Source organism: Lolium perenne, chromosome 4, assembly GCF_019359855.2.
Source record: "Lolium perenne isolate Kyuss_39 chromosome 4, Kyuss_2.0, whole genome shotgun sequence".
Lineage (NCBI taxonomy): Eukaryota > Viridiplantae > Streptophyta > Magnoliopsida > Poales > Poaceae > Lolium > Lolium perenne.
This window is the reverse complement of record NC_067247.2, coordinates 148,329,585-148,346,061: the sequence shown is the minus strand read 5'-3', so window position 1 is coordinate 148,346,061 and position 16,477 is coordinate 148,329,585. Positions and strand designations below refer to the sequence as shown.

The 16,477-nt window shown below is 43.7% G+C and overlaps 1 protein-coding gene across 1 annotated transcript; it reads right to left on the bottom strand.

Moving 5' to 3' along the window:
* Positions 1-2,066: 2,066 nt before the first annotated feature.
* On the bottom strand, positions 2,067-8,220 carry LOC127294814 (probable NAD kinase 2, chloroplastic). Its single transcript, XM_051324711.2, has 8 exons — positions 7,736-8,220; positions 5,574-7,445; positions 4,703-4,824; positions 4,465-4,606; positions 4,153-4,374; positions 3,656-3,730; positions 2,709-2,810; positions 2,067-2,569 (listed from the first exon to the last, which is right to left on the bottom strand). Exons 1-8 carry the CDS (start codon positions 7,901-7,903, stop codon positions 2,366-2,368), a joined length of 2,907 nt encoding a protein of 968 aa, XP_051180671.1. The 5' UTR covers positions 7,904-8,220; the 3' UTR covers positions 2,067-2,365.
* Between the last annotated feature and the right edge of the window lie 8,257 nt (positions 8,221-16,477).

The following is a 16,477-nucleotide window of genomic DNA, read 5'->3' as shown; positions in this document are numbered from 1 at the left end:
AATGTCCGTTTTCATCTATACTTGTGAGCAGGCACACCTCTAATGGCATGTGTTCTTGTGACAGACTGAGAAAATCATGCTTGGATCATCTGCTGAGACCACCGACGAGGAACCGTCGAAGAAGCGAAGGGCGCCTATCGGCCACTTCCAGGACGAGGTAGGGCCGGACCAGTGCTTGCGCATCGTCTTCAGACCCACCTTTGACCGCCTCCTGATCCCTCAAGATTTCGTCAAGTGATTCGGAGAAATTGCTTCCAACATCATTGTCCGCACCAACAGTAGCTGCAATTGGAGGATGACTATGATGAGAGAAGACGATGACGCATACATCGACCAGGGGTGGGCGCGCTTCGCCATGGCCCATCAGCTCAAGGTAGGCGGTTCCTCACCTTCAAGAAAGTGTCCTCCTTCGAGTAGAGTGTGGTCATCTTCGACCACACCTGCACTGAGGTGATGAGCAGGTGCCAGTACCATGGCGATGCCACCAGGTGTGTTGTCTTCAAAAATCATGTCTGAAGCTTACCTGGTACTGTGTCGTTGCTATCATGTTGTGTCTAGTGTGTCCACTTGTTGTTCGTGTCGTGTCCTGAACTATGATCGTGTCTGAACAATGGTGTGTCCTGAACTATGATCGTGTCTGAACAATGGTGTCGTGAACTATTATCGTCTATGATCACTGCTAAGCTTGCTTGTACTTGCATTGTATTCTTGCTTGTGCGGTTGATCATTGGTAACCTCACCGCTGAAGAGAAGAGGTAACCAGAAGTGGATTTTGGGTTGCAACCAAACAACAGGGGCGCCGTTATGGGCTGCTACTAGACCTGAAAACCGACCTACCAAACGGGCAGAACCCGAATCTTCATGGGGCCGGAAAACTTTGCGCAGGCCACCAAACAAACGTGGCTCTTCTGGCCCGTGGCCCGTCTCGAACATGCAGGGGTTTCTTCCCACTGGCGCAGTGGTGCAAGAAATCGGCCCAGATAACCAAACGATCCCATAGTTGCATCAGTGACGGCATTAAGTTGCCACAAAAGCTGTGGTTTGCCACACTTAGCCTATAGCCACTCCACAACACGCAAACTTACGTAACGAAAATACAAGCATTTATCCTGACACACTGTTTTGGTTCATACTTCATCCGTTCTTAAAAGAGTGCACATCTTGAATTTGAATTTTTAAGGCATATTAAGGATTTTGCATTGGAAAGTGTCACTCACTATCTCGCACCTCTTTAATATTTCCACATCCAATAAAGTAAGTGCATGTAGAAAATAAGAAGATTTTGTGCTAAATGTTATTGGTCTTGATTCCCATGTGATGAGAGAGAAATATTTTTTCCTACTTTAAAGTGCATAGAAAAGAGAGAAGTACACTTTTTATAGATAAATTTTAAACCTAAATATCCACTTATTTGAGAAAGAATAGAGGGAGTAGTATAAATGCATTTATGAGAAAAAAATATTTTAAATCCATTTTAAAATATCATAAAAATTCAAAAAGAAATACTCAATGTACATCTGAACATCCATGTTAGCCCACAAATGTTTTGTAAGAAAAAAGCTATATGGTATACGTAAAAAGACAAAATAAAATGTCTCATGAAATCTATTTTGAAGCACCAAATGATGTTTTTTTTTGCACATGCGAACAAATATTAATATTTTTCAGCGAAACTTCGTGTGCGAGCATAGAATGTATGAATGTACACCCCCATATATTTGAATTTTTAGATATTTTAAAATATATGTTATCAGAGACCACTTAACAACTCAGCTGAATGAGGTCTCCACGTTCCTTGTCTAAGTAAGGCTGCATTACTTACATGGAGACGCTAAATCGCAAGCTTGCATAACAAAAGTTCACGAAAATTATCTTAGATTTGTCAAAATTTAAATGTATCTAGACTATCTAGTACATAGAAACATTCAAATTTAGACAAATCTCAAACACGTTCAACAAGACAGAGGGAGTACAAACATTTATTCTGCAAAGCCCTCAACAATCCTACCCAGTTAACTTGCTACCGAGCAAACCCCCAAGGTAGTAGATGGATATTTCATCAAATGTGGATCAGAAAACACCAATTGATGTCAGATGCTTCTTGTGCAGTATCATCTGCCATGCCCGGAAATAACGGGCTATGCTGTTGATTTACATTGCAGATAATTACAAACACTAGCAATCTTACCATCATCTGCTGTCAGGTCAATAAAGCCATGGAGCTGCCTGTCACCTGTAATGTTGCACATGCTACAGAAAAGATCATCTATCTTCTAAGGAGGTTAACTATGTATTGAGCTATGTATTTACAGGAGCATGCTAGGGTTCGTATGTGTAATTGTGTATGTTTGTGTGTTGGGCGTGTCTAAAGTGCCTTCTGGTCCAGCCTCTCATTCCAGTTAAGGCACCTGATCAAGCTGCGGAACCAGTCGCCGGTTTGGTCCGATTTGTTGACGGTGGGGAGTGGGTGCTCGCTCATGGATATATGAACAGAGTCTCCTCGTGACAGCTGTTGCCGTCTTTTGCCATCGAACGACACCCACGCGTTGCTTCTGGCGTCGTCTGGGATCTGATAAGAATCACAGTCAGTCGGTTAGCACAGCATTGTGGGGTAACAGCCAAACCAGAGAGGGTTCTAGAGACTTATGTATACCATGCATTTATCCTTAAGATTGAGGTAAAGACATAAGATTACATGAGAAGATTACCTTTAATTCAAGCCGTGCAGAATCAGGAAGGATGACAGGTCTAAATGATAGCGAATGTGGGCAGATTGGTGTGAACAGCATACATGGGACATTTGGATGGACCTGGAAAGAAAAAAAAACAAAATGATCACAGTAAATAACTTTGCTATACGCAAGTACACGTGGGAAATGGAACAGTGAACTTGCAAAAAATGAAAAGGTTCATAAACACAAGTCATGCAATTGAGATGCCCAAAAGACAAAAGTACATTTGACATAATGGATTTGATATGGTACGTTCAATTCTTCTTCAGTGGGTACTGCGTAGTCGGCGAAGATTAATAAAAGAAAACATCTGAACTGCAGCAATTAGATTGAATCTACTCACATGTAACGGAGAATGACTCTTATTATTCTCATCATTAAGTGAATGTTGTGTATACAAATTGCATGCGCTACTGAAACTTGTGTAAAAAGCCTTTCTTTTATTAGCTTGTGAAAAAGTTTTACGGAACCACTTAAAAATTAGGCACTGGAATGCAAGGACATGGGGAGCTTTCCAGACGTTCATCAGCATGCTTCACTGAAACATGTACAAAACATGTACAGGATACATGCCAGATAGAAGTTTAATTCATGTAACCAATATTGTCTTTCATGTAAAAAACTATATCCATATGCTGCCGAACTGGGAAATAACATGCCACATGGAGTGAAAATGTAAAACAACTACACAAGGAATACACCATGTATAAATCTTGAAAAACCTTTTGTTTAGATGCCATGAACACGATTTAAGTTAATGATTTCGCTCATTTCTTCCTAATAGTAGAACTTGAAAATAGTCAACAAAAAAAAACTCCCTCCGATCCCTTTTAATCGACTCGAATTTAGTAGAAAGTTGTACTAAATCCAAGTCAATTAAAAGGGATCGGAGGGAGTAGTAGAACTTGCAAGGATTAGAATACCATTGAACCCCCTGCTGCAGTTGAGTATGCTGTGCTGCCAGTCGGTGTTGCTACTATCACGCCATCTCCTTGAACCTACATACATTCCCATAATTCAAGTTACAGTAGATACAAAGTAGTACAATAATCCACAATATTTAAGTAAATACTAGCATCGAACAATTATATAATCTACAGGACTACAAAATCAAGTGTAGCAGTGAGGCTTAGTGACACTAGTATGTGATGATTAGATTGCAGTGACCATTTGGTTCGGGCAAACAAGTTATAAGTATGCAATAATGAAGGACGATTCAGTTTGGAGAAAAATTGAAACATAAGTGACCACTGGCTAAACTTTGTCTAGCATAACACAGTTGAAAAATGACATAATTTTGAGATGTGGCCCACTATAATTTTCAGATAGAAACATAGACAAAGGACAATGATGCACAGTTACCAAAGGAAAAGGGCACAAATAGAGACATCTAGTTACTAAGACTTTGTACACATCTTACCTTAGTGATAAGGTGGTTATGCTCATAGCATTCAATTTTGGAAAGGTATGGATTAGAACCCCGATCAACAACAACTTCATTTAGCACATCAAACACTTTTCCAGGCATTGCTTTTCCATTTCGAAAGATCACACATCGTAGGCGCATTCTAAGGGTTATATAAACTCCAAGCGTATTGTTCCCGTGGATGACAGCTCGCATGTCTTGTCTGAAACCTTCAAACTGAGGTGAAGGAAATGTTAAGTGCTTAGATTCGATACAAAAAGCAGGTTATAGAGATGAATTTCTCTTGGAATGGAGTCTGAAACGTACAATATGTGAAGTCAGAAATCCAAGAGACCCCAGATTGAATGAGACAACAGGTGGTACAGAAGTCCTAAATAAGTTTGATGCGTGCAATATGACCCCATCACCACCCAAGCATGTGACAAAATCAACTCTTTCATGAAGGTCACTGATTTTTGGCACAAAGTAATGTTAGTAAACAGTAATATGGAAATTAATACACAGCTTTTAGCCCGTCCCAGAAATAAACATGTTTCACTTATACCTGGTATCTTGAGTATAAAATGTTTGCACAAAACCATAACCAGGAATCCTTGCAAATACATCATGAACATCAGGCTCCACAAGAACATTCATCTTTTCTTGATGATGCAGAAATGAAGCGACCTGAAAAGTATATGGTTAGAATTATATAGAGTATCAAATACTATTTATGTTGCCAAGGAAAAAATAAAATTAGGCAGAAGTACATGAAATGTATAGCCGAAGTGACTATCTAACAGTTGGAGAAATAAGTCTCCAAACACTTCCGAAGACATGTACAAGAGAGCATGCGCCGCAGGAGTGACACAAATTTTGAAGTGTTCGACAGATCCTTTAGATACATGTTCTAGACTGGCTGGCCACCATGAAGAGAGATCTACAAGTCAATCCCCCTCACAGGAAAAGCTTTGTCCCCCCATTAGTTCAGTTATCACCCAGATATCCTATTGATGTATCCACGTTTGAATTTCAAAGCAAAACCTCAATTTCATTGAAATTCAAAAAGTCCAATGAACATATTCAAACCATTGGAGAAATGATTACATTAGTTCACTTAACTATAGTTCTCTTGATACAAAAAACCTTTCAACTAGTTATGTCTATTTCCACATCTTACTACAAATTTATAATGTACTCAGTACTGGAAAAGTTAACAATTTCCAAAACATAAAACAATTACTTGCAAGCAAATTTCTCTAGCATTATACTATAACATGTATCGAATAATCATTTGCATGTAGGAACTTAAGTCTTCTTTAAGATGGATTAGAGTACATTTTGCTACCAGATACAAAAGAAAACACAGAAGTACTGATATACGAGTGATATGCAATAATTTATATAATAACCAACAATGAAAATTCTGCATGCACCTCTTTAGCCTCTTCCATGAGCTCATCACCTAATTTCTTCAATAGTAAAACAGTCTTTGGAGGAGATTTCCACATAAGCATCTGTTGCTGGGTGCTAGGATGAGTAAAAGCCAAAGATGATTCTGTAACTTTTTCTCTAGTACAAGAAAATCCATCTGTACGTACTAGAAACATCTCAGCTTTTCTTCTCGACTGAATTCTGACAACACCAGTTGAAGAGGCACAAATACTTCCATCAACAGAATCTGATGGGTATCTCTCAAGATAAGGAGCGCCATTCTTTTCAGATGGTTTTTGTGATCCAAGCTGAGCATTCCCATTGGAACTGTTGCCATTAGATGTTCCTGTATCAATAGTTAGGAGAGAGGCTGGGTTTTCCTTTTGCTCAGAAGAAGTGGAGGTTCCATTGTTTGAAAGCTTCCCATTAGTGATCCCCGAAGAAACTGATAGTACATAATCATTGTCAAATAACGTCCCATTTGCGTTTTTCAGAACCATCATGTCTGCTGCTTCACAATCAATGGCTTCATTCTGTTCAGCTCTGAGATTTTGCTTTCTCCTTGAGATCATTAAGCTACTCGATCGTCTCCGAGAGTTCAGAACAGATTTTGGATAAATCCTTTTGCTTCTAAAAAATTTGGTCATCTCCTTTCTAGAGAAAACATTGCCAGAAGGAAATTGTGCCTTAAGGGGACTAGTCTCCAGTTTAAAATCAGAAAGAAGTTCCGTCCTGCTGCCATGCAACTCGCCTTGTTCAGTGCTTTGATCATTGGGAAGGGAATTAGTAACTTCCAGATTATTATGTGAAATTTCTATTTCTGTGTCACGTGCTTCCCCAGCATCCACAGTTCTATCGGACTCCAATAGTGCACCGTTTTCACTGCTTGTGTGCTGTTCTGTCCGATCGTTCTTCAGGGCCTTACCATTCACATTCGGTGAGCGCTTTTTAGTAGCCAGTCTCTCAGCACGAGTGGCATACTGCTTCCATCTGGAGACCATTGCAGACGCCCTGCCAATCCCTTCCTTGCTATGAAGATAAATGGGCTTCTTCGCTCCATCTGACACAAGCGCCGCAAATTGCTGAACTTGTTCGGCAGAGGGAGCAGTCCCGATTTCAACTGGCATGTTGACCACCTCTATCTTTCCGGATGAGACAGCTTCCCCAACTGCTGAAAGGTATAAATCATCTTTAACATCTTCCTCGCGGAGATCAACAATAGTTTTGAATCCCTTGGCCAGCAACCATGCCAGTCCCTCCACACTGACTTGCCCTCCCCTCCAAAATGCAACCTCCAACTCATCTGTCGCCGAATCATCCGGCACAGTTGAAAAGTACACCGGAAACCAGTTTGCGAACAATGTCGGACAGGGATGGCTATCGGTCCTTGCGAAACCCGCATCGTAGCAGGCATTCTTCAGCCTCTGCAGCCTCATCCATATATCCAGCCCCCGGGCCTCGTTGGGTACAAGGTAACTAGAAAGCGCAACCTGCATGCTCTCGCAGCACCGCTTCATATCTCCACGGAACAAGGCGAGCGGCGGGATCCTATCCATGGTGCTGTGCTCAGATCCTTGGAAGGCGCCCGCGACGCCTGACCGCCCCGCAAGCACCTCTGTCCTGCCCCGGTTCAGCAACGCCAGCATGCAGCCGAGCACGGCAGCAACCTTGTCCTCCAGCACCGGCAGGTCCTCCGATGGCACGTCGTAGCGCACGGGGCACTCGCCCGTCTCTGGGTCGCAGAGCGCCGACATGACAGCGTTCTGGAGCTGCTCCGCGGCACGGAATATGCGGCAGTAGGCCTCGATCTCCGCGATGTCGCCCGGCACCGGACCTACCCACAGCAGCTGGGACAAGTCCCTCGTGTGGGAATTCTGCAATGAACAACTTTTATCAAGAACGAAGCAACAGTAACAGTTTTGATGCAATCGAGTGAGAAATGAAGTTTGCAGCTCATCTCTAGCGTTCTATAAAGCCGTTCGATCAAATGCTTACAAGGATCGTAGATGCTACAGTATGAACAAGCATCTGTCCGTCAGCCATCAAATTCTACGAAGGTAAGAACTAGAGGAAGCAAAGATCCCAAGACGAACGGCGGCGCCCCGGGCAGCTTCCACCAACTGCTCGACGGAATGCTCGAGGAAGGGCGAGGGAGGCAACTGACCTGGGAATCGAGGCCGATCCGGGAATTGAATGAGGGCGCCCGCGCGACGAGGCCACGGCGTGCCCCCGCGGGGCGCCACCACCACCACCTGCCTGCGGCGACCCGGTCGCCAGCGGGCGGCGGGAGCGGGAGCTTGGCGGGCCCGTGCCGCGCGCACACGGCGAGCATCAAACGTGGCGTGCGCGCGCGGAGCCGCCGGCGACGAGGAAGAGGAAGAGGGGACGGGACGGGAGCGCGGCGCTGTGGAGTCCGCCCGTGGTCTCGGCGATGGCATCCACAGACCAGGTGGAGTAAAAGCTGTGGCTTCTGACGGAGATTGAACTACTGGTAAGGGAAACAAGAGGCGAACTGGGAAAACTGTTTGAGGCAGGTTGGTCACGCTGCCGCCATTGTGGCGAGATGCCTGCAAATTGGTGTTGGGAATGCCAAATGGAGCACGCACACACACAAATGATGAGAAATCGCCCAAAAATGATTGATGGATCTTGAGGTGATCACAGGTTCTTTTCTCTGAGATTGACGTCCTTGGAGGTTTGCTGAATGGATGAGGTTCAGTTTGGGGAGGATATCGTGGACCATAATGTGTGGTTTGGGTTTTATCATGGCTTTACTAGGTCTCTGTTTTGCTTGTGCGAGGAAAATGGATAGGCGGAACGAGATTATTTGTGATGTTCTGGATTTCAGGGTAATACATAATTGTGTTTTCTAGGATTTTAGGGCAATATAGTAATGATGATTTGGGTTTTATGATGGCTTTTGTAGTTTCATATTTGCTGACATAGAAAGGGGGAATGCAATTGTTTGTGCTGTTGTTGATTTTCAGATAATAAAATATACTGGGTTCTTTAGGGAATCTAGGCTGAAGCTATGCAGCTGAAAGAAAATTGTAATTTCACAAAAGTGCAATCGTAAAATAAGTAGAAGAAATATTCTTTCATTTCAATGAGTAAGGCTTATAAATTTAGTCAAAAGCCAACAACATCTAAGTTTCACTATTATTTTAGACAAAAATATGAACATTTATGATATCATGTTAATGTAAATAGATTCACCACAAAATATATATTGTTATAATGTACTTATGTAATATTGTAAAATTTGGTATTTTTTTATATGTTTGGTCAAAATTAGTAAGGTTTGACATTTGACTAAATTTATACGCCTTACTTATTACAACGGAGGTAATAACAAGAATAAAGATGAATGAAACTTCAAAGAAGTAACCACATCGACATTAAAGAAAAAAGGACTAAAATTTTCAATATATGTTTTTATCAATTCCTATGCACTAATGGGGCGTGTACTGAGTGGACAATAGGTCTAGACGCAGAAGCCTCGGTCTAAGCACCAATATGCAAGCCTTTCGATGGAAAGTAACTTAATTAGACCGATTATGTTCTCGATGATACCTTTTTCCGCTCGCTAGGTCCATCGTTCCAATATAATCCAAGAGGAAATGTTAAACAAGGTTGAGATCTTGAACTCTACAAGGGCGGACATTAACTCTATTCCACAAGGAGACTTGGTCTTGATCATGGACGCCACAAGGGGTGGTAAAAGAAAGACACATACCAACTATTGTGGATATGCCTACTAGATATAGCATGGCGGGGCCTTAATTCTGGCAAGTCCGAGTGGTCCACAGATGGTGGTAGCGACTATGGCCCAACCGGCTGGCCTAGTTGTTGAAGAATCGATATGTAGAAGTTCAGTCCAGAATCGGACGGTCGGATCCGTACCGACATAGGAGGAGGTCGGATCCTTTACGTGCAAGACAAGATAATGTAGTTTAGACCTAGTCGTATCCGGTTGGATCTCTGGCATGTAACCCTAGATCCGTACGCCTTTACTCCTGGGACCCCTAGAGGTATGACACAACTCATTGTAATTTCGCACTTGTTGCATGATAATTCCAGACAAGCAGCAGTAGGACCTTGCCATCGTCGTGAGATTTCCAAAACTGGGTGATAACTGCAAGAACACAGATCAAATGTAGCTAGTTTCGAAATAAGAGTATCGAACCACGAGGAGCTACTAGTAATGACCTTGGTACCCCTTGTTACTATTTATCCAAAATTACTAAAGTTGTCTCAAATCTCAAGCGAAGGATTTAAAGGTTTTGTAATGTGTTTTTGTAGAGTAAATAATCGAACCTGGAGAATGTAAATGCAACTAGAGATTGTGATTGAACTGAGATAAGACTAAAATATTTTCAAGGGTTGTTGGTTTCACCACTAGTATTAACTAAAGACACAAACTAGATAATTCATATCTTAGCTCTCGTTATATGCGGGAAAGGCTCGAATTGGAACATGTATCTCATAACACATCCCAGAGTAACTGATGTAGCCCCGCCTATCGTCGATGCTACACCATGGCCAAGGTGTCCCCCAAGTGGACCAACAACCCGAACCGAAGCCATACACGACAAGGTGAACTCCTTCCTCTCGACACTCGACCTCGTCAATACCTTGGATGGAGTGCTACCTCATTCCGATATGTCATGTGTTACTAGGTACGAGCCTCGTCAAGGATCCGAAGAGGAGGAACCACTCACTTGGAAGAAGAGAGGAACAAAGGAAGAGCAAAGGAGAAGAAAGAAGAGAAGAGGAGAAGAAGGGAAGAAGAGGGAAAGGTGGCCGGAGCCTCCACCAAGGAGGGAGGCCGGAGCCTCCAGGCTGCCCAGGCCGGCCACCATGCAGGGCCGGTACCTCCAGGCCGGAGCCTCCAGGCTCCCCTTGGCCGGCACCACTTCGGGAGGAGGCGGCCACGCGCGGGAAGGCCAGGCCGGTACTACCGGCCATGCATGGCCGGTACTACCGCCCAAACCTGGCCGGTACCTCCAGCCTTGGTACCGGTCCAGGTACCGCTCATGCGCCCAGCCTTACAGTACACTTGGCTTCCTTTTGGTGCTATTTCCGGTACCACGGCCGGTACCTCCGCCCGAGGTACCGCTCAGCCGAAACTTCATCAAATCTGAGCCATCCTTTTACATCTGGACGCTCCTAGTTTATTCAGTTGTAATTTCCTCTTTTACCCTTGGACGAATCTGGCTATATGTATCTCCTGTATCCCCATTTGCTAGGGTTAGACAAGATTTGGCTTAGAGTAGATTCTTGAGCTTTGTCTCCCTAGGGTATCATCCCTCTGTAATCAAGGCTACCCTTGTTGTTGATTGGATTTGTGAGTGAGATTCTAGTGTGTGCACTCTCTCTCCCTCACCGATCTCCGTCTCCAACACCGGTCTCTCACCTCGGAATTCTACCGCGGTCTCTTCCGTGGGTGATTCTATTGGCGTGGTCCATCGAGCCACGGGGGTAAGTATCGATTGTATCGGGTTGGTGTGCGTGCGTGTGTCCCCGTGTTCATCGTGTTCATCGCGTTCGTCGTGTTCTTCGTGTTCTTCCTCTTTTCCCCTTTCGTTTCCGGGTCAATTCGCAAGATCGGGCCACAAACGGGGTCTTAGACCTCATCAGTAACCATTGCAACGAATTTCGGCAAGCCACCTATTGATCCATTACAATTAAGGGATTGCATCATGGTTACTTGTTAAGCTTGCGAGTCCCTTATTACCCCCCTCTTTCGTACAATAGTGCATCGAACACTAGATGTCAATTCCCGCCGTATACACTACCACACTTTCGAAGGTAGTTCCCTCATGTGACCCTTAGGCAAATATTACATGGTCGGCATCATGCAACATCACAAGAGAAAACTAACATGCAATCATAGTGCAAAGGTATAAATAATCTTAGTTCATATAATAGTACAACTAGGGTTTCTCCATCTCCCCCAAGAACATGATGAACTATTCACACATGAAGACAATCAAGAACATCATCATAAACTTGCGTATGGAAAAGGGATAATGGTATGAATCCAAGTATGAACCCACAATGGTAATGGAGATTACAATCTAATGGAATGGAGAGAATGAAGATAGTGATTCGTTGTGGATGATGATGAAGGTGATGATGCCTTGTCCTCCAATGATCCGGGTAGCAACGTGGATGAGGCTCATTCTTGATCTTCCTTCATATCTCTTCTAGGGCGGTGTTCTGGTGTTTTTGATCGCGTCTCAACTCCGATCTCAGATCCGTCTACGGGAGGTGAGAGGTGAAAGTATTTGACGAGGCGGTACCTTCGGCGGGTGGTACGGGCGAACGATACAGGCGGGCTCTTCCAGTACCGATGCCCGTTAAACTCCCTAGAAGTTGTCCTCACGTTGTCCTTTCGCCCAGGCGTAGTATTAAGTGCAAAAATGATTTCTATCACGTCAAAATGCCAGAAAATGACAGTTTTCATTGATATTTCATTATTGACTTATTATTTTAGAATCATGCATAGATAAGCATTGTAGCACCCTACCTTTTAATAAAGGCAAGATACCTGTGTATAGTGCTATTCCCGGGATCACTGATAGCACACACATTACAAAATATAGTAATCATTGCAATAGTATCAAATTACTACATCTTTGATCCAGAGGGTAAGGTAAAATCTGTAACATCCCAAGGTTTCATTAAAAGAAACAAGAGAGAGTTTCCAAGAATCCAAAATTTAGAGTCAACAAAAACTTTTTCTCATCATATAGGACTATGCATATAGCTCACCTTATTAATTATTTGAGTGTGCCATTGCCATGATGCTTGCTTATGTGTTTACCCTTGCCCTAAAAACCTAACCATGATCGCTTGATCATCCAAAGTCAAAGAAAAAGAAAATAGAAAAGAAATTATAAAAATCAATTCAACACACCCATATGGCCTATGCCATTTTTACAAATCTTTAATCTAGACCATTTTGGTCTGCACCATTGGTTGTAAATGGATACTAAACACTTATTGACACTTTTGGAAACAACCAAACTCAATTCAAATCAAATTTGAATCAAATTTGAGTTCACATATGATTATGGTCACATGTGACAATTTCAGCATGATACCCACTTTGAGCCCCTGGTTTTTGAAATTTCTCTTCTACACTTGACCAACTCTTTGCACCTCATCCAAGACACCATCAAGGAGTACAACTTTGCCCAAAACCCTCACCCCAAACTCTGTCTCAATTTCAAATTAGAAGCAAGCCAAGTGGAGACATTGAAACAAATTCAAGATCATATGCATTTTGGATTTTTGCCAAACACTTCAAATTTGACCACCACCACCACCATTCTATTGCAAATCATTTATTATTCAAACCCACCAAAATTCATCCAAAAATTCCAAAGTTGACCTCTTGCGGCCATTTCAACAAACACCTTGTGAGCAACAATCTGCCAACTCGAGACATTGCAATGTCCAGTAGATTTTGGCATTCCTCTTCAACCCTAGGTCATCCTTGGTACCTCTCTGACCCCTCTCAGCCTTGCCAAGCAGAATGGACAAGAAGGAGTACAAGAAATCATCACCACTTTGACTCAACACACCCATGCCGTGGCATGGCATGGACATGCCATCTCTCTCCCTGGCCCTCTCCAGCACGCACCACCTTGCCAACTCACTCCCTCTCAACCTCCTGAGCATGCCAGACACGGTCATCGATGTTGCGGTGCACTGGACACGCCGGAACACAACGCGCCCAGACGTGCCAGTGACGTGCACACGCGCGCCAGTGCGCGCACGGCGACCGCCACGGACACACCCAGAGCACGCCTCGCCTCGCTCGCCTGCGTCACCTCGTCCTCGCCTCTCTGCGCCATCAGCTCCGCAACGTCACCAGGAACCGCCCAGACATCGCCATTGGCCCGCGGGAACACTGTAGCCGACGACCTCGTCGACGTCCTCTGCCGCGGGTACTGGCCGCCCTCGTCACTCTCTCGTCCTCGTTTCTCCCTCGTTTTCAACGCCGTCAAGCGCTGCGTCACCGCCAGAGACTCGCCAACCCGCTGCGTCATCGCCAGTGGCCGAGCTCCCCTGTAGCTTCGTCATCGACGATGAGCTCATCGCTGCCCCACGGCCACCTCCAGTTGCTATAAAAGGAGACCCTCCTGCTTCGAATTCTTCACACCGCCAGCCTCCTCTCTCTCTTCTCACTCGCCTCGCTCACTCCCCTTGCTCGATTAGCCGCCGACGCCGTCCAATTGCAACGTCGGAGCCGCGGAGGTGCTGAGAAGCTTGCCGCCGATTGACGCCGCCCCAGACGACGCAACTGCTACCGTTGGCTTCCTCATCGACGACAAGGTCCCTGCGCACATCTCCGACGACCGCCGGAGCTCCGACGAGCTCGCCGACGCCCTACCGCCGCCACCAGTGAGTCCCTCTCTCGTCGTCGATGACGACGCATCCCGACCGTGCGATCTCCTTCTAATCGCACGGCCCTCGTTCAACGTACCGTTTCGCTAGCAAACTCCCACTGACGCGTGGCCCCCACGCTGTCAGCTGGCCTGCTGCGAAACTGGGCCGGCCCAATCCCTTCTCTCTCTGCTTAGCCCATTAGCGTTTCCCGCCAAGCCCACTCGTTTGAATTTCGAATTTTCCAGATTAGGGTTATTTTGCAATCTGATGCCAAGTTTAAAATTCAATAGGGACAAATCTACTTGGCCAAATTTTACAAATCTTATATCCCTGGAAAGCTTAGGATTTTATCTACAAAATGCCACTGGATTGAACCCTAGATCTATTATAGAATTAAAGTAGGAAAATAAACAAGGCAGGGACTTTTCTGCCTTAGAATAATTATTAAAAATCAACCATAAATGCTTTTAAGTTAATTCCAACTCCTATAAATCACATTACACTTGTACTAATTGATTAAAAGTAACATCTAAATTAGTATGAGAGGAAATTATTTTTATTAAATAATAAGAAAAACACATCCACCAACTTAATAGTAATGTGTGATGCTAGTTTAAGTTGTGTGAATCATGAGTGTGACCAGTTTAGTAAATAAGTATGGTATGATGATTGTGTACCCCGTATACGTATTTTAGATGCTAGTACTGAGGAGTATCAAGAGGAGGAGGAGGTCTACTTCCAAGGAGAAGAAGACCACTTTGACCAATTTCCCAACCAAGGCAAGATAATACTCTTGCAAAGTGCAAAGCTCACCATGAGCAAGGCATTACCCCATTTTACTTTATGTTCATAATCCTACTTCCTAGTTTTACTTTACAAGCTTTATTTACTTTTGTTTTATCAAAGTACCTTTTGATTCATGATTCACTTGGTTAGTATTGGATTAGTACAAGGGTATCAAAGTTAGTCTAGAAGCAAAGCAAAGTACTTAGCACCCCTCATACCTAGATGCTAGTGCTAAATTTAAAAATGACTACTCTAGATGGGAACATGTGTTTGTGAAATGATGATGTTGAAACCTTGGAATGATGAGTCATTTACATTGAAAGATTTTGAAGGTGAATATGACATGAATTTGACTTGGTGAAATGGCTAAAAACTGATGATTGAGTTGGATGCGATACCTTACCAATTTTTGAGTACTCCCACAGTACCTGATTATGGGTAAGGCTTAGCTGGAAATTTATGTGTTTTAGTATGGGTTCCCTCTGAACACACATCATAGGGGTTATGCTTGAGGCTGCCTCCGTTGTTGAGAAATGATGTGGATTGAGGTAAATTGTACGGCCAAGCCCTGTGCAGTTCCCGGGTTAACAGTTGGTTTTCACCGGGAGGCCAAGCTCATGGGGAGAGGTGCCTATACTAGGATGTGTAAGTGAAAGGTTAATGGTTGATGATCCGCGTACTGAGTTACGACTATTCGGGGTTTATCCCTGACGGATGTAATCAAATGTTGTGGCACAAGTGTGCAACCTCTGCAGAGTGTAAACCTATTCGAATAGCCGCGTCCGCGGTCATGGACAGTTGGAAAGGCCATACTGTTTCCGTCATCAGAATTTATATCTTTGTGACTTATGATTTTGAACTTGAACGGTGACTTTGAATTTGAATCACGACAGAGTTGTGGGAATGACACTAATCTTCCCACTTGAGCTAGTTAGCACATGAGGAGTGGTTTACTAAAATGTTTCTAAACTAAAATTGGCTTTATGCAAAAGACCTTAGAGCTTAGAACACTCTCAATAGCAATGTTAGTACTTACATTAGTATTAGATTGCGAGTACTTAAAGTACTCACGGCTTTTGTCCCTGGCTATTCAAATGGCCACACTATGAAGCCGAGCAGCAGTACGAGGATGACGATCAGCAGGACGTCTACCACAACTAGGGGCTTCTAACGTCAACCGTTGGCCTGTGTACTAGAGAGTCCCTTTATCTTTACGCTTCCGCTATGAACTTGTGTTTGTTCGTTGGTCAATAGATCAACTATTCGTGTAATATGGATCATGTGATTCCAATTTGTAAGACATTATGGTTTGTAATGAATGATGACTGTGATACTTAACTATTATGCCTCGCAACAACAATATTCCTGGGATTGCGATGTATGACATAATAGGCATCCGGACTGATAAAAATCCGGGTGTTGACAAGTTGGTATCAGAGCCATTGTTTGACCTTAGGAGACCCTAGTTAGAAATGGACGTTCTGAAAATTTAGTTTCAAAAACAAATGAAGTGAGTACTTTGGAAAAATTAAGTCTTTGTCTTCTCTTTGAGTTCTTTGGAAAAATAAGAAGTCATGCTCTTCCTTAGAAATATAACTAAAATTTTGCCACACTTGTTCACTTCTCGAACTAAATCCTTCTCTTCACTTTCAGATGGAGCCCATGAACACAAAGTTTTACCAGCTCGGGAATGGGGGAAGCTTGGTCTTCGAGCACGACC

Coding starts and splice junctions, on each gene's coding strand:
- LOC127294814 (XM_051324711.2), bottom strand. CDS start 7,903: ATGCTCGCCGTGTGCGCGCGGCACGGGCCCGCCAAGCTCCCGCTCCCG. Junction 4,607..4,702: donor TTTTATACTCAAGATACCAG/GTATAAGTGAAA, acceptor GCCAAAAATCAG/TGACCTTCATGAAAGAGTTG. Junction 4,375..4,464: donor GATTTCTGACTTCACATATT/GTACGTTTCAGA, acceptor CCTTCACCTCAG/TTTGAAGGTTTCAGACAAGA.